At 52.9% G+C, this 17,537-nt stretch overlaps 5 protein-coding genes across 5 annotated transcripts; 3 read left to right on the top strand and 2 right to left on the bottom strand.

Annotated features, from left to right (window-relative positions):
* Positions 1-2,352: 2,352 nt before the first annotated feature.
* CCOS01_17085 (uncharacterized protein) lies at positions 2,353-5,748 on the top strand (the record flags this gene model as incomplete). The annotated part of the gene is made up of 1 exon (XM_060465219.1): positions 2,353-5,748. One exon carries the CDS (start codon positions 2,353-2,355, stop codon positions 5,746-5,748), a length of 3,396 nt encoding a protein of 1,131 aa, XP_060304228.1.
* Positions 5,749-6,341: 593 nt separating this feature from the next.
* On the bottom strand, positions 6,342-6,905 carry CCOS01_17084 (ribosomal L29 protein; the record flags this gene model as incomplete). The annotated part of the gene is made up of 3 exons (XM_060465218.1): positions 6,342-6,399; positions 6,501-6,640; positions 6,876-6,905. 3 exons carry the CDS (start codon positions 6,903-6,905, stop codon positions 6,342-6,344), a joined length of 228 nt encoding a protein of 75 aa, XP_060304227.1.
* A 1,369-nt stretch (positions 6,906-8,274) lies between these two features.
* On the top strand, positions 8,275-13,502 carry CCOS01_17083 (uncharacterized protein; the record flags this gene model as incomplete). Its single annotated transcript, XM_060465217.1, has 6 exons — positions 8,275-8,938; positions 9,064-9,329; positions 9,435-10,386; positions 10,510-11,252; positions 11,316-12,478; positions 12,620-13,502. 6 exons carry the CDS (start codon positions 8,275-8,277, stop codon positions 13,500-13,502), a joined length of 4,671 nt encoding a protein of 1,556 aa, XP_060304226.1.
* A 278-nt stretch (positions 13,503-13,780) lies between these two features.
* CCOS01_17082 (uncharacterized protein) lies at positions 13,781-14,229 on the bottom strand (the record flags this gene model as incomplete). The annotated part of the gene is made up of 2 exons (XM_060465216.1): positions 13,781-14,004; positions 14,163-14,229. The coding sequence occupies 2 exons, from the start codon at positions 14,227-14,229 to the stop codon at positions 13,781-13,783; spliced, it is 291 nt and encodes a 96-aa protein (XP_060304225.1).
* A 563-nt stretch (positions 14,230-14,792) lies between these two features.
* CCOS01_17081 (uncharacterized protein) lies at positions 14,793-17,137 on the top strand (the record flags this gene model as incomplete). The annotated part of the gene is made up of 4 exons (XM_060465215.1): positions 14,793-15,824; positions 16,472-16,891; positions 16,941-17,033; positions 17,084-17,137. The coding sequence occupies 4 exons, from the start codon at positions 14,793-14,795 to the stop codon at positions 17,135-17,137; spliced, it is 1,599 nt and encodes a 532-aa protein (XP_060304224.1).
* Between the last annotated feature and the right edge of the window lie 400 nt (positions 17,138-17,537).

Below are 17,537 nucleotides of genomic sequence, written 5' to 3'. Positions count from 1 at the left end.
TTCCCAGCCTTTAGCTGCTTATACCACGAGTCGATATTCTTTGGTAGAAATATCAAAACGCCTAATCCTAGTATATCAACCAGAATCCCCAGCGCAGTAAACTGATAAATCGTGTCCGAAAATCCTCGCTCCTTTTCCAGGCCCAGCTCCTTCGTAAAATAGCTCGCTAAGCAGCTATCAATGCCCTTCCCCTGGCCAGTCACAAAACCATTCTCTTGTAAGAAGCCTTGTAACCGTAGTGCCTCGGGCCCGCCCTGTGAATAAAGATCCTTCAAGTCGACCCATGACTTCCAAAGCTCATATTGTTGTATGTGTGTCCGGATCTGCACAGAAGCTGTCCTTGCCCCAGTAGACATATTCACAACACTCCCCCACTGCTTGACTAAAGAAGCCAATTTCGGGTACTCCAATCCAACAAGCGTATCCGCAAGTCCTTCAACCTTCAGGACTGCGTCACTTACTGAAGAGGAGACTGCTTCGCACTCGGCTAACAAGCAGTATAAACGATCTTTAGAGGCTTCTCCAAACATCCGGCAAAAGAAAAGTTCGCCAATATGATAATAATCATCCTCTTGTAGTTTGAGGTTCCCCTCTCCCAGCTCCCTCCTCATATCTTGGAACGCTGTCCAGGACTCTGACGTTCTTTCTGACACATCCTTTTCTTCGATCTTTTCTTTTAATGCCTCAAGCGTCCTAGGTGCTCGTACAGTCGTCCTGGCTATATCGGGTGTATTAGGCAATACAGCCGCCTGTCCATGAGTATCTCTTCTCTTCCTCTTTTGTGGAATAGTTATAGATGTTTCTTGTACCTCCTTTCTAATCTCGTCACTCTCGGTCGCTTCACTGATAGATGTATCTTCTCTTTCTTGTCTTACGGTAACTGCGGGTTCGGGAGATTTCGTACTTTTGCCATCGTTAGGGCTATTGTCTAGCTGCGCCTTCGAGGTCTTCTCTTTATGCCGTTCGATTATTTTTCTGACTTGGTCTTCTATTCCTAAGTATTAGGCTCGCTCTTGTATCAAAAGTCAGAAGTACTTACGGACGACGCCCCAATCACAGCCCAAATCGTCCAAGACTACCGCCAGCTTCGCAATATAAACCACGTACTCATTCGTCTTATTATGTCGGTCTGGATCCTCTCCAAACTTAGAGATCAGTTTCCAGAACCGGTCGCTATCTTGTAATGGCCTTGGAGATGTCGACTTTGATGGTGAACGTGCTGGTAGGCCAGACGATGCCACGCTTGAGTCTCTGTTATCTTGTGGCATCAGATATCTCTGTTCTGTAGAGTTATCCGGCAGTTTCCCAAAGACAATTTCATTGAAATGCACTGTTTTTCGCTTCAAAGGCCTCATCATGAAGCTGAGAGTATGTAAGAACGTAAGTAAAAAGGTAAAAAAAGAGAGAGTAGAGTAGAGGGTGGAAGAGGGGAGGGGGAGTGCTAAACTCCCCATCCACCATTAACTCATTCGCAATATTTCTGTCTCATTACCTACATTCCTCATTAATCTCGATATTGCCGCAATACCAACCCTCATAAAAGTATTATTAAGCTTACTTTTCATATTATTCTAAAACAAGAACCGCCACATAGCCCATTTGAGATTTATGAAGATCTAATCATAATAATATTCGCTTTTATGAATCTCAAACGGGCACCTCTCCCTCGCTCAAGTGCACTTTCCCTATACTTACTTTTCTTAATAATAATGAAATAATGCAAGCCTGTAAGGGGGTCCTAGGTGATTTCAGACATGCATACGCACTTGGCTCAGATGTCTAGGGATACGGGTCTATGATTGGGTATAGGTGGAAGGTATCTAGCCTAGAATAGTTAAGATACACCGAGGACAGCCCCTGCATTCCAAGTAATGGCATATTAATTTCTCATATAGCCAGTCTTAATGGGCGAAGTGACACGTCGTTATCAGTGGCTGAGGTATTCAACAAAGTAGCCGTTGACTAGCTTAGAGGCAATGACCTGTGCCCATACGATCCCAGCCACCCACAGAGGCCAGATCGTCCATTCCAAGTCTTAGGGTTAGCTTTAGGGCTCAGAACGAGATCACAAGGGAGGCAGGTGCGCTGGTACACTACAACCCAACAATTCTAATAGGCCCTATCAAAGATGCTTTAGAAGAAAAGAGCCCATATTGTAAAGAATCGGAGAGTTACAAAAGCCCGATGATATCTTGATTAAAGCAAGCAAATCTGGGCCATGAGCAGTCCTTTATCCTTTATTCCCCACGTCTTTATCAATCCCCGGTCAATAGCTACTTTAGTCCCGTCGCTAAGATCACCTAGCCTCCCTCTTAGTTAGGCCGCACGCATAACGCACAGCGCACCCTTGCTATGTCCGGCCCCGCAAACGATGCAAGCCAGGGCCTAGCCCAAGGCCGGGCCACTGCCCCGCAGGAGAGCCTCCCCCCGGGCTCTACTGCAGCCAACGTTGTCCTTACATCCCTTTACGACCTCTGGGACGCTAACTCCGCCCCCGATAACGACGAGACCCGTAATAACGACTCTTACGAGAGCCTCCACGAGGAAGTCGACCCCCAGGACCTCCACGAGGAGGAGGTCGACCCCCGGGACCAGGAACCGGTCTCCCCAACGCGTCTTACACAACCAGAGATCGCAGATAGTGATGCCGACAGCGACGACGCACTCTCCACCATTGCACCTTCAACCATCTATACCCCCAACCCACAAGACCTACCTAGCTATATCAATAGGGATCTGATCGCTAGCTGGGTAAAAGATGAGAGCCTTACCCCGCAATCCAGACTCGCCCGAAGGATCGTTACCATTGCCCGCCTCGGCCTCGTTTCATGCTACGCCCACCATATACCACAAGATAGGCCACGACCTCGTTACCGGACGTCGTCCCCGGATGCCCCGAGTGATGCCGGCCCTTGCGGCCTTACAGAGCTTACGAGGCACATGACAAAGAACGCTTCCTGGAAGAAAGAGGTCAAGGGCATCGGACTGGATCGCCAGGAACCGCTATCTCACTTCCAACAACGGTTCCCTAGCCGGAACATGCTCCCTAACAGAAACATGCTCGAAGCCATTGCCTGTGGGACACCTCACGAAAGCTCATCCTCAGAACTTAACGTATCTCTAGACGTCGACCATGACGCCGATACCCAGATCCATCGTGCCAAGTTCGACGTTGACAGCTTCCTGAACATTATCCAAGATATCCAAGCATTTAAAGATTCTATCGAGTACACGCCAATCCGCCAGCCCGTAAGGAAGCTCCACGGAAGCGTACATATCACGTATCCCGTCAATAACCCGACCACGAATAAGCTCGAGAACATACAGCTCCACCGGATCCCGCATACTTACTTTGGGTCCATCCAAGGACAGACGATATATATCTTCTTCCCCGGCATCTATCACTGTACGAGGTCACGACCCAGTAGCCAGAATGGCGCAACGCAGCTCACAGAGGACGAACATCGTATATTCTATGACGAGATCATGATACCGAGTGTGACGGCGACATTCCCCGAATCGATGATGGGCCATATCGCGCTATCCTACCAGGATATCCGTAATAAGGCCAGCTTCTCCCGGAACACATCGACGCGTGGCGGTCTCCCTCCTTACGGCTTCCCTCTCCCGTCCTCCCTCCTTCCCCAGCTGAGTGCAAGCCTCCAGTCCACTCTGGCTAATTTAACACCCAACCCCGACGGCGATGATCCCGAGGCCGATGCGGTTTCGGCGCCTATGCTCAAGGACTTCTTTTTCTTACTCGATACTAAGAACACCAAAGTCCGGCACGGCGGCGCACGTAATTTAGAATGTTGTATTGCAAACTTCTGGGCAAAACAACGCCAGGTTGTCGAACCGTCCGTCATCCACGATGCTAAGCAACCACAGTTCCTCGATATCGCCGTTGAGTGGTCGCCCGGCGCGCATGAGCAGGCCACTATCCTCCTCGCCCGAAGGTGCTGCCAGGTTAATACCCTCAGGTTCCTCTACGGCCAAGTGGACGAAGCCCTTGGGTCCATCTTTCCACCCACAGAGTCAACCCCGCTGGGGTTATACAAGATCCGCGGGGGCCAGCACCACCATTACAATGTCAATCTCCTCCGAGACTCTGCAAGCCTGACCACGGAGCCCGCCGGCGAGCTCCGGAGACATGGGCTCAACTATTTCCAAAGCTATACCGTTGCCAAAGAGGTGTTAGACGCGGCCGGGAAGAAGCCATATAGCAGCGAGGTCCTCCTCCACGGCGGGTACTCCGACAGCGTCATGATCCGGATGATCTCTAAATCATCAGAGGCCGTCTTGTCGCGGAAGCAATTTGACGAGCTCTTGTCCAAGTCCCACAGGTTCTTCCAGGAGTCCGTGAAATCCAACGACAGGCGCCATTTCTCATGGAGAGCGGAGTGGCGGTGCACAAACTCCCTAGCGAGACTGGTTGCCATCGAGGACGAGACCTGGCTCGCCCGCGACGAGTTCACGTTTCCGGCCAGACCTCCGAATCCCCCGCCCAGCGACCCCGCGGCCCAGGGCCCCTCCACTGCCCAGGGCCCCTCCACTGCCCGGAGGCCCAGGCCGGTCGGCAACGCCGCGTTTTACTGCATTCCCTCCCCCAAGTACTGGCGGTTCGTCCACCGCACCATCGGCTTCTACGCCTATGTGATGGACCTCGTCTCTATCCACCACCGTGGCGAGACCGTGCCCCCGACCGCGTCGCTCCTCTATGCGACTCTGGTGACGCTTGCACGGTCCTTTATTGACCCTATCAACCCGCGTTTCCGCTATATCATAATGAATCCCCACAACCTAGACCCTATCTCCGGGCCGCTGCCGCACACGCCTGGAGCCGAGAGGAAGAGGGGCCTCGGCCTCCTGGCCACCATCGAACGACAAGGCTTCGGCTTCATCCCCAAGAGGATCATCAACTGGGAAAACCTCCGGCTACATCTCACAATGGAGTCCGACTTTAGCATCCCGGGACTGAGGACGAGCGTCGGCAAGACCAAGTATCTCGCGGTCAAAGACTCGCCAGAGAGCCTATTCTCCCTCTTGCTCCATCTCTTGGCCACGAACAAGAAAAGCGCCAAGGTCAAGGTCATCCTCACACTCATCTCGCACCTCATCCTCCGCCGCTATCGCAAAGCCGCGCTCGAAAGCATGATATTCAAAAACAGGCCAAAAGAGCAGCAACAGAGGATCGACAGAGATACCATCTCCTTTACATTCCCTGCACTTCAACACTACATCACCGAATGCGGCCAGCTAGCCATCAAATCCGGGTCCAATCGCACGGTGAAGTGGAGGACGCTCGATCAGTTCTGGGAATTCACATGGGAAGACCTTCCCTACGACCCCTCTATCGGCGCCACGAGACTTCAGCCGCAGACCACCTTCAAGGACAACGACTGGCGACGCTTCTGGCGGAGCGCGCGAGACGCCATCGCCTCCAGGGTCAGAGACGCGTCCAAGGGGAGCGCCGACTGGGTCGCCACGTTCGAGGAGAAGCACAGAGAGCTCTTCTTCGCATATCATACCACGTTCCCCTACCCGGCCGAGAACGGCGGACTATCTAAGCAAGGAAACGCGCCGTCTTCCAGGGCCCTCCTCTGCACAGTCATCGATCCCAGGGGAGGGCTCAAGGTGAGCATGAACCCGAAAGAAGAGCCCAGAACGGACGCTACACCCATCCCCACCTGCTACAGCGAGGTATGGACAGCGAACGACATCAAGAAGCTAGTGGACGCCGCCCGGTAATGATCGAAACCGACGAGACTGCCCAACCGCAAGGGCCCGCCAAGAGTCCGGGAGCATGTCAAACAAGGGAGCAGGCAAGGGAGCAGGCAAGGAATGGGCGCCGACGCGTCGCGTCCCTACCGCAGCGCGACCCATGTCTCATACGCCAGCTCAAGTGCTACATACCAGTCAAAGATAGACCGCCGCGAGTCCGGCACAGTAATGCGGCACCAAGGACCCAATTCTCATAGACACTTAGATAAACATAAATACATCTACTTGAACTGACTTATACCAAACCTCACCTTGAAGCTGCTTGACACTGAGAATACGAATTTCCCAGTATCATTAGAGTGTAACTTGTGACCTATTCGAGATTTGTACACATCTTGACTTGCACAAATCTTGAACAGACCCTTAGCTAACCCGACGTGAGAATCAGGCGACGGAGAGTAACCAATGGCCCAATTGAGATTTATAAAGAGCAAAAGTCTAGACATACGAATCTCAAATAGAACGCGTCACGAATTAGAGCGCGTAGTAATGGGCATAGAGTGTGGTAAAGTGGCTCAACTTATTCAAATAGAAATACATAAAAGTATCCCTCTTGCGTATCATTGCTCGGAGTTGATGACGGTAAGGACGCGAGCGATCCACTTGCGGATGTCGTGGCTGTAGAGCGGAACTTTTCACCGGTCAGCTCTCTCGGTCTTCTTTCTCAATTAACGATTCCTCTAATTGACTCGGGATTAAAAGACTTAGACCAAGAGCACATCTTGTTCAGCTTACTACCGGAAGAGGCGATCTTCTGGATGCGGAGCTGACCGAGCTCGGTCTTGAGCCCGCCAAGTTGCTTGGTCAAATCATCCTTGTTCTTGCTCCAAAGAGCGACGGTCTTGACCTTTCCGGACGACTGGGATATGATGGATTCTCGTCAGCGAAGCGGGTTTTCGTTTCTCCCACGTGACTCCTTCTAAGCAGATCCCGCTACTTCTAATGTTCGCTTTTCGTCGGGTAGAGGACACTTTGGGCGCGGGGAATTGAGGATTTAGCAGAAAACTCGCATCGGTTTTTTTGATGGCGCCCAAGGGCCCATTTGAGATTTATAAAGCGCAAAAATCTAGACTTTTATAAATCTCAAACGGCACCCGGCCTGCGGAGGGCGCCCGAGGGCCCATTTGAGATTTATAAAGCGCAAAAATCTAGACTTTTATAAATCTCAAACGGCACCCGGCCTGCGGAGGGCGCCCGAGGGCCCATTTGAGATTTATAAAGCGCAAGGGCCTGGAATTTATAAATCTCGAATGGGCCTCTGGGCCAGAGGCTTCCCACTAGATCACAGTGAAACCATGACTATAGCGTAGTATGTAGTGCTCAGTGCTAATATGTATGACGGGCTCCGGCTAATAGTCTACTCGTACAGTCAATCCAAGTCCTTATAATAGCGATTACGAAGTGGAGTATCTTGGCGGACAAGGAGCTAACAATCACGGGGCCCCTCGCGAATTTAATAGCAACAGCGATTATCCCGAGACTACTACATAGCCAGTATTGACCTAAGACGTCTAATATTCTGATATATAACTTCAGATAGATAGAGATAGTGAGTATATATCGTGGCAACGCGCATTCACAACGTGCGCTGCTTCACGGTATTATTCTGTCTAATCACAGTATCATTTATTATTAACTTCTACATAATAATCAACATAATTAGTTCACGACTTCCGTAGTCCGCAGTAAGCAGCCAATTCCGTGAGAAAACAAGTAAAAGTTCTTCCAAGCCGTATAGCAATTCGATTTGGACGATTCAAGAGACTTATTAGTCTTTCCAACTCCAGCTCTCCTCAAAACACTGCATTCACACATGAGGCTCACATCCCGGACAGACCTTCAGCCTTACCCCTCCCCCACCTTTTCAGAGCCGCACACACCTCTTGTCTTGTGGGTCCATCCCGCGCGAGCGCCCCACGGTTCGTCGCCCCACTCGCGTCTGCGCCCCGAGGCCCATTTGAGATTGATAAAGGCCACCCAGCCGGTGCACGGGCCACCCAGCCCAATATATCTCCCTTGTGTGACCTCAATCCATTCCTCCTCCAACCATCTTTTCCGCATCTCCCCCAAATCGATCGCAGGCTTTTATAAAAGCCTACGCCAACAATCCTCCCTCCCCTAGCTTTCACAAAAGCCAAACCCCATACTCGTGAGTCTACCCCTTTATAAATCTCAATTGGGCTCTCCCAGCCAGGCTTTTATCAATCTCAATTGGGCTCTCTCAGCCAGGCTTTTATCAATCTCAATTGGGCTCTCCCAGCCAGGCTTTTATCAATCTCAATTGGGCTCTCAGCCAGGCTTTTATCAATCTCAATTGGCATCACCCACAAGCCTACTTTGCTAATAACTAGTTGCGCAGAATACCAACCACGCGAACAATCCTCCTCCCAACAATCCTCCTCCCGACAATCCTCCTCTCGACAATCCTCACTCCAACAATCCTCCCTCGACTAGTTGCGCACTCTAGAGCCGAACACCCCAAACTACGCGAATATGGGTGAAGTGGTAGCCCGCAAGAAGCGCAATCGCAGCGCCAAAGCCGACACTCCGCGGAAGAGCGCCAGGCTTTCAGGCCAGTCGAGCGCAAATCCAGCCGCAGCTGAAGAAGACGTGCCCAGCGGCAACGAGAGCGATTCCCACAGCGAGAGCGAATTGGGTCCCGAACTCGACAAGGACGACGATCAGGCCACCGACAGGGCAGATGTCATTGACGCGAACCACCCAGATGTCATTGCAGGCCGTGTCCCTGCCTGGTCTCGCCCATTGAAGCCCTGGAAGTTCGCACCCGCCATCACCAAGACCAGGTTCTCCAAGAAGGAGAAGGAGGAGCTGAACAAGCACAACATGGACGCGGATGCTTGGTTTTTTGGGCTCCCTCCTTCCCAGAAGCTCTACTGCAAGGACTTCGTTGCGCGAGGCAAATTCAAGTTCCGAACTTACCCTCCTTCGGGTGCGTTGGAGAAAGCGCGCCCTGGCCTGATGGCCGAGTTCCGCGACGCTGGGAGGGACGTCAATAAACGACCATACAAGACGGGTCTCATTGGGGCACAGGCCTTGTTCGCAGCGAACAGCTATAACTCTTCCAGGGGCTGTTTCGTGTTGCCTTATCTCGGATTAACGCAGATGTACGAGCTGAACGAATTCCTCGACCTCCATGGTAAGTTCACCCCATCGCAGCGGCGCCATTTGGGATTTATAAAACTCCGAGCCAGGGTTTTATTAATCTCAAATGGCGCCCCCGCCTCCTTGCTACCAGGTGCTAACATAGTGAAGTTGCCCGAGTCCTCCAGCACTTTTTAAAGCCTTACCTTGAAACCTACTCGGCCCAGGCTGGTATAGACGAGCCGGCGCAGCCCGATGGGGACGGCAAGAAGGCGAAGAGGCCCACTCCCACAGTTCCCAACAAGAACCGAGTCCTGGACTACGTCCGTGAGCTAGTGCACCACCCCCGTCTCAAGCTCAAGACCCAGTACAAGGAAAAGTACCCTTCTCTCCTCGTTACCAAGAACCCGGAGTTCAACATCCTCCCTATGGACGAGTACGAGAACGTGACATATGACGAAGTGGCTTAGGAAGCCAGCGTCGCCATGTGCATGTGGGCTCTCTTGATCCACTTCCCCAACGTGTTCAGAGAATGGGAGGGAAATACGAAGGCGGAACGCTTGCCAAAGGACCCTAAACACTTCATCTGGGGCCATTCCCACGAGGACTGGATGCGTGCGTACTTTACGTTCATGCTCTTTCTGTATCGGCGCCGCAGTGCCGATCCCGTCACCTGGACCCGCAAGGCTGCCCAGACCGCAACGGTGGCATGGGCCGGGTTCTATGATGCAAAGGAAGCCGCGGAGGGAGGCAACCAGGAGTTGACCGGCGCGCAGATCGCCTCTGAGGCCTCTATCGAGATGGAGCAGGTGCTGGCGGCCACTGAAGACGATGACGACGACGGCTCCGAGTCGGAAACCGAGGACGACAAGCATCGCCATTTCAAGGAGAACCTCGAGCGGATGGGAATGCAGGAGCAGCTGGAGCAGTACGAGGCGACCTACTCCTCCGACTTGAGAGAGTACCAGAAGAACACCTTGAGGCAGGCGATTGCCGCAGATCAGCAGTACAAGGTCTTCAGCCTCTTCCAGCCCAGCCGGAAGATCAAGTGTGCCATCGAAGAAGCCGGCACCAAGCCGGCCGTGGCTAAGCTCAGCAAGGCCCAGATCGACTACCTCATTGGCGCCGCTAACACCTTTGCCAATGTTCAGAAGCACGAGCGAGTCGGTAACGATCTCCCTACGATGGGAGGCGGCGACACTCGGCTGCTGGCCGTCTCTGCGGGCGAAGGTGAAGAGGCTGTCAGGCACCAGTTGGCGAAGGACCGGAACGAGTTGCGCGAGGAAGCCCCCGACATGTACAACGCCAGCGCGCTAGAGGGAGACGAGGACATGGCCCGGTTGCGAGAATCTCGCCGGCTGATGGGCGGCAACATTCCAGAGCCGAAAGACTTGGCTAGCATTGTGGCCGGCTTCCAAATCGCCCCCGAGGGTGCCACCTGGGACAAGTGCCCGATCAACAAGGACCTTCCAGACTTCGTCCTCAAGCCGCACCAGATCAGAGGTAAGTTAACATATCTAATCCCCATTTGAGATTTATATATCTGGCACACCTTTATAAATCTCAAATGGGCCCTCTCTCGGCTCTCAGCCTGCTATTGCCGGAACCGTAACTAACTGTTAGTAGACATTGACTGGCTCCTGGAGCAGCTCAAGCATCCGATCCGCGGCGCCATCCTCGCCAACGAGTGCGGCATTGGAAAGACGATGACGGCGCTGTATGCGCTTGCGGAGGCCATTCGCCGCCACGTCATAGAGCACGAGGGCGACCCCGAGTGGAGGTATTACCCGTCAGCCATTGTGATGCCAGCCTCCGTCCTTGACCAGACCTTTAAGGTCATCAAGGAGAACTTTTACCACCTCTTTAAGGTGCACGTGTTTTACCAAACGCCGAAGACTGCACCCAAGCATAGGGTAAAGGAGACCTTGGACAAGACGAAGGGCCTGGTCAAGCTCTTTGACCGCTTGAAGGCTGAGCGCAATAAGCCCGAGACCGCGTCGAACATCATTCTGATGTCATACACAACCAACAACCGCCGACTCCTGGAAAACGACCGTCGAGAGCACGTTGAGGCCGAGACCGATGCGCGCTCTACGGAGGGTGCAGCCGACCCTGAAGACTCTGAGGAGGAGGAGGACATCCCAGGCGAAGACGACGCGCAGAACCCGGAGGTGGATAACGACGGCGACATCGAGATGGAGGGCACGACTCGCCCCAAGGGTTCCGTGGCAACAAGGAAGACAAACTTTGACCTTCCGTGCAAAATCCGCCTCTTTGGCCTCATCGAGGACGAGGGCCATGCGCTGAAGGACCCGGGTTCCCTGGCATACATCATGTGCGAGAAGTTCACGAAGCACTTCACTTGGATCGTCACAGCAACCCCCACGGTCTCAAGCATCAGGGACCTGCATGGATACCTATTGGCGCTGTAGGACAGCGCCTTTGGCTATCAAGCGGCGGGCGCCATCGAGCACGATCACCTCGAGGTGATCTACAGTGATGAGTACGTCGACGCGTTCAAGCGCCGCGACACTCAGGCGATGATCGAACTGGGTGTGCCCATCAGCTCGCTCCTGGGGATGACCGAGGGCGCCGAGGCGCAGGAGGAGGCCTCGGGAGCGCAGCCGAAGCCGCCAACCCAGCAGCAGATTGCCAGGCGCGAAGGCTTTCGGGCGGCGATGGAAGGCGGCCTGCCGGTGTACCTCCTGAACCCGCACAACTTCATGGAGTACGGCAAGATGCTCAGCTTCAATGTGGAGTTCACGTCTACTGCCGTGAAGCACGCCCTGGCCCAGTGTCAGATTCGCCGGGGGATGCTGACGCCGATGGTGCTTCCTGACGGGCGCACCACGTGCCCAGGCGAGGATATGCCGGCCTGCGATGTCGAGACGGTTGAGGTTGCACCCCTCCGCAAGGAGGACGTGAAGAGGCTGGACAGGCTGATCTCGACATACAACAACGACTTGATCTCCCCGCCACCCAGCGATATCCTTCCAACCATCGGCGGTGGAGGGACTGTGAAGAGGCACGACAAGCCTCGGATCAACCTAGCTGCAATGCGCAACGCGTCGCTAGTCAGCACCGACCTCCGATTCGCTACACTAACCGACCCCTCGAGGCGCATGGCGCGGGCGACGATGGATGCTGCAGGAGCCCGCAAGCTCCAGTCATTGGGAGGTGCGAGCCTAAGCACGCACGCAAAGCACCAGAAGGCGGTTGACGACGCCAGGGAGAGGTCGCAGCGAAGAGAAGAAGACGATGACGGAATAGTCGAGGGCGCCAGCAACGACGGCCCCAAGCCCGAGGCGGAGGCGGCTCGCCTTCAGCGCGCCAAGGCCAAGCGTAGACCCGCGCCCACGGCCGGCGTCAAGGAGGTCAACAACGTCATCTCCAAGGATGTCACCCACGGTCTCCAGTACTACTACTTCGCCACCCGAACCGATCCCGACATGGGGTGCCCAGTGGACGCCGTCTTGCTGGCCCGTTGGGTCATTGCCAAGTCTCCCAAGGCGGCATGGTGCCTCTCGTACGCCTTGAAGTTGAGTGAAGAAGGCAAGCGTTGTCTGTTCTACACGGTCAACCCCCTCACCTCCATGTAAGTTTTGCTCTCCGCTCAGTGCTCCATTTGAGATTTATATATCCGAGGTGGGTGGGATTTGTAAATCTCAAATGGGCCCCCTGCCCCCATGTGCGCTGCTATTAAATATGCGGACTTGTACTGACGTGTGGAACGCAGGATGCTGGCGGCTCTGTTCCGGATTTGTGGCCTCGAGACCCTCGCTATTCGCTCCAGCAACAACCAGTCTGAGCGAGACCGCATGATTGCCGACTTCAACGACCCGAACACGAAGGTGGACGTGATGGTTACGTCGTCCTTGTTGGCTGCATTCGGGGTGAACTACCACAATGCGTGCCACCACGGCGTGATCATGGAGAACTGTCCCAATTTCGGCCTGCAGTGCCAGGTGATCGGTCGTCTCTGGCGTCTGGGTCAAAAGGAAAAGGTATCCTGGAAGATCCTCCAGACCCAATCTACCTTTGACCCTTGGTTGGAGACGAAGAACATGCGAGCCTATGTGAGCACGGTTGAGGCGGAGGCCGCCATCGACGCCCGCATCACTGGGAGCCTGCGCACCGTCTGCGCGTTCGAGGTGCTGAGAATCTACGTGGGCGCCCCCTTTAACTATTATCCCAGAACGTACCGCCCCTGGAAGCACCTGAACAAGCCGGAGGTATGCCAAGAGGGCTACCTGTTCTCGGCAGTCGCCCAATGGCTCATTGCGCACCCTGAAGACTTCGAGGATGTCGATACGATGAGTTCCATCGCTAAGCGTTGGAATCCCACCATGAAAATGACGAGGGATATCCTCGTTGGCAGGGCCCCTGAGCTCGACCCCGAGGACGCGACCAAGTTCGATTACTTCACCGCCATCGACCCTCGCCTCATCAATAACGAGGAGAGAGCAGAGCTCCTCAAGACGCTGGGCATCGACGAGACGACCACGCCCGTCAAGGGTAAGAAGGGCAAGGGTAAAGACGCCTTCAACCCGTTCGAGTCGACCACTATGTCGGCGAGAAAGGGTAGGAACGAGCTTCAGCTGCGCGACCGCACTTGGTAGGATGGATCTGGGTGGAATGGTCTATTTGGTTTGGTTCTTTCTGGCTTTGAGCCTAGATTTGGTTGACGAGGAACCGCAATTTCTTGGACTTAGACTCCCACTAGGGGAGCAGTCCCTCTTGTAGGATATAATTTTGGCCGTTGGGTCTAAAAAGAATGATTCGCTATCTTGACATTCGGCAACGGGTCCCTTTTCGTGATGCACTCATTTGAGATTTGTAAAAGGCTGGCTCGACTTTATAAATCTCAAACGGCACAGCTGTCGCATGCTTCTGTTCGTCAGGCGCAAAGATAGATACGTTGGAAGATGCGTGAGAGGAGGGAGTCGAGGATACGTTGGCAGATGTTGGAAGATGCGTTGCGTGAGAGGAGGGAGTCGAGGACACGTTGGCAGATGTTGGAAGATGCGTTGCGTGAGAGGAGGGAGTCGAGGACACGTTGGCAGATGTTGGAAGATGCGTTGCGTGAGAGGAAGGAGTCGAGGACACGTTGGCCCAGGACGACTGAGTGTGCGGGCGATGCCCGTGGGCCAGTGGCCACTCGACCCATCCAGATTCTGAGAGAACGACTGTAATGTCTGTGCCAGGGAGAGATGTTCCCAGAACGGAACATTCAATCTAGAGCCCTTTGTCGTTGTTGATGTTGTCTAACGTTCACATACCTTCCTGAGGACCGGGCTTGGATACGAAGATGAGTAGAGGCGACGACCAGCTGCGCTTGTATTGCATGCCAGTGTGATTGTCTTGGGACGTGTTAAGGTGTGTCGTGCGATCTGCTTCACGGATCGTCGCGATTGGTAAAGAGAAGCGATGCCAGTGGTCTGTGTGTGGGAGCCAAGGAGAGATGTTCCCAGAACGGAGCATTCAATCTAGAGCCCTTTGTCGTTGTTCATGTTGTCCAATGTACACATACCTTCCTAAGGACCGGGCTCAGATACGAACACGACTGGAGACGACGCCCAGCCGCGCTCTTCTATTGAATGCCATTGTCTGTAAGCAAGGGCGCACGAGAGTCGTTTAGAGGAAGAGCGACGGTGGAACATCGAGATGTGAGCAGATGTGCCGGTGGTTGAGTCCGTCGGGCCGTGCGAAAACTCAACCTTCGTGGACTTGCTTGAAGTCCAATCCACCTCTGTAGCAGAAGAGATATGATAAATAGATGGGCGTAGACGCTCTAAGGTACGATGCAATTGTATTTAGCAGAACCCGTCTTCTATCTCTTGAACACTACAGATCTCAACTCTCAAACTTCTATCTCTTGAATACTACACAACCCATCTCTCAACGCAACCATGGCTTCATCTTCGTCTGCCCCCCAAGGAGTCCCAGACTTCAACCCGTTCGATGCCCTCGATGTCTGCGTCGACGACCCCAACAAGATCGGAGACGAGGAATGGAAGAAGTTGCTCTCACAAAAACATCGCCGTATCTGGATCCACTGCCACCCCGACAAGCGGGCTGCTGTCACGGCCCACGCGTTCCCAAACTGGCCACAAGCCCAGGAGGCATACGATTTCCTCTTGGACACGAACAAGGCCAAGTGGGCATACAAGAATTACTACGCTAAACGAACGTATCCGTTCTTTCCCTCACTCCCGTACGGCGATGGCGGCGTCTTTCGCCTGGACGTCTTCCCAAACGTCAATGAGCCGAGAAAGCGAGGCTACCAGCCTACTCCCGTGCACCTGGCGCTCGATTCCAAGCTTGACCCAAACGCCGAATACCTCCCGGAGGGTGATCGACTCAATCCTGTTCAGATGGACGCGGGGCCAGGCCCGAGCTCGCATGATCTCCCGATCCTCAACCGGGAGCGCCAACCCTACGGCCCGGGCCTGGCTCCAAGCCCACATATTACCCCCTCTGCCGGGCGTGAAGGCCAGCCCCGCGTTCCATCCGGCAGCTCCAACAACCCGTTTGTAGTCGGAGACTCGCCTGAGGCTGCAAAGCGTCGGGAAGTGACCCCAGGTCGCTCTAACAACCCCATACCCCTCGACAGCGACCACGAGGACGCCATCCTCGACGACCCCGAGGCCGTTGTTGTCGTTGATGAGCCCCGACGTGGCGGTGTTCAGGTGCCCGGCGTCAATTCCGCAATTGGTATCTTCGTTGGATGGCCAACCGAAAAGATGCACATACCCGTTGACCTACGCCCTATCGTACTCTGCAAATTCACTACCGCTGGGAGCTTTTCTAAAAGGGTCAAGAGCCGCACCTGGAAGGATGATCCAGTCGAGAGGAAATACTTGGACCGCGACACCCACATCCGGGCCGATGCAATCAAATTCAACGACACCTTCAGCAGCTGCATGTCCGAATCAACCGCAGTGGGTAGGAACGAAAAGCTCCGTACGATGGTTCTAGAACTTGTTACCAACCCAGGAAGCTGCCAGGATGATGTGTTTTGGGATTGCTAGACCCTAGGCCCAGACAATAGCACATCTCTCGTGGCATCGTCTCTCACCTCACTCCATCTTTGGACATGTACCCTTCATGTTCTTCTCTTTATTCACTCGTTTCTCTCTTCATTCACTCGTTTCTCTCTTCATTCACTCGTTTCTGTCTTCATTCACTCCTTTCTCTCTACCATTCACTCTCTACCGTTCACACTTTTCTCTTCTATTCACTCCTTTCCCTTCTATTTACGCTCTCTTAACGACGTTGGTCGCTACCTCAATTAGGATTTATAAATTGGTATATGTCAATAGCTATATATATATCAAAATATATCCCAGCTCCACTGAGCGATTCAAACTCGCCCTCGTTACACAATTTCCATTATTCAATTAGTGATATCCTACGCTTTTATAAAAGCCTACTCAATCACTGGTAAGTGCAGGCTTTTATATTTCTCAAACCAGCTCTTATCATAGGTATTGCGTTTTATAAATCTCAAACTAGCTCTTGTTCTGTGTATTGCGCTTTATAAATCCCAAATCAGCACCTCTCTGTGTAAAAGTCTAACTTGACTTAGATCCTTACGATGCCGGACTTCTTCTGGGATGCCGACCATCACTTCGCTGGTCCAGAGCACGACGGTCTACCTGCGGACTTCTGTCCCCCCGAAGCCTTCCAGTCTACCATTAACCATATTATGAAGATGGAAGCCGAAGAACTCATCGTCCCTGACTCCGATTCCGACGAAGATAGCGGTAGCTACGTCAACTTCGCCCCACTCCCTCAGGGCAGTATCAAGTACTTGCTCGAGCATGTGCAGTTGCTCGACTCGAACCTGCCCAAAAACCTGGTCAAGATCTATGTCAAGATCCCAGAGGACGCCAAGCACCTTGCAGGAAATATTGACGGAATATCCAGCTGGCACTCAAAGGGCACAATGAGCGACGAGGACGTTTGTTTGCATGAGGCAGAGGAGTATAGGGATTTCTCTTACATTGTATGTCTTTCTTTCATGAGCTAAAGACGCGTTTCCTAACGTTAAGTAGAACCGCTTAGCTACCATCGTCTTTGAAGAAGTCGGCGAGGGACAGGGTACCTACTGGGATGATCATCCGGTACACATGGGTACAGATGGCAAGGTAAGTAGATCTTTTCATCTTGATCTAGGTCTTTGTTAACATTAATATAGAACATCGTTAATGATCTCATGATATATATGGAGATGGCCCACTACATGGGTTAATAGGTCATTCCTAATGCCGTAATACTGGGAAGGGAAAGCTTTGGTTTCCATATTTGAGTTACATTCACAACCAGGCTAGCTGGCATGAACTCTTAACACGGCCGTTATTACGTCTTTTGCTACTTATATTTGCAGATTCGTTAAGGCACTTAATTAGGCCCTTAGCTTTTAATACTAGGCCTACTACTTCAATTTCTTATAGGTCCTCGTCTTCTAACTCTAGACGGATTAGGATATACCCCTTTGAAAACTTATGGTTTGTTACGATTACTTACATTTATAAATCTCAAATTAGCCCACTGTTTGAGTGCTTTTATTACCTATATAAGATTTCTCTTCCTTCTAGCATTTTTGATTTTTGATTTTGTATTCATGTCGGTAACCGGGCCTGGGGTCCTGA

The sequence above is a fragment of the Colletotrichum costaricense genome (genome assembly GCF_030867565.1).
Source record: "Colletotrichum costaricense strain IMI 309622 chromosome Unknown Scaffold_41.1, whole genome shotgun sequence".
Taxonomy (NCBI): domain Eukaryota; kingdom Fungi; phylum Ascomycota; class Sordariomycetes; order Glomerellales; family Glomerellaceae; genus Colletotrichum; species Colletotrichum costaricense.
The sequence above is the reverse complement of the archived record's forward strand: the minus strand, read 5'-3'. Positions and strand labels throughout refer to the sequence as shown.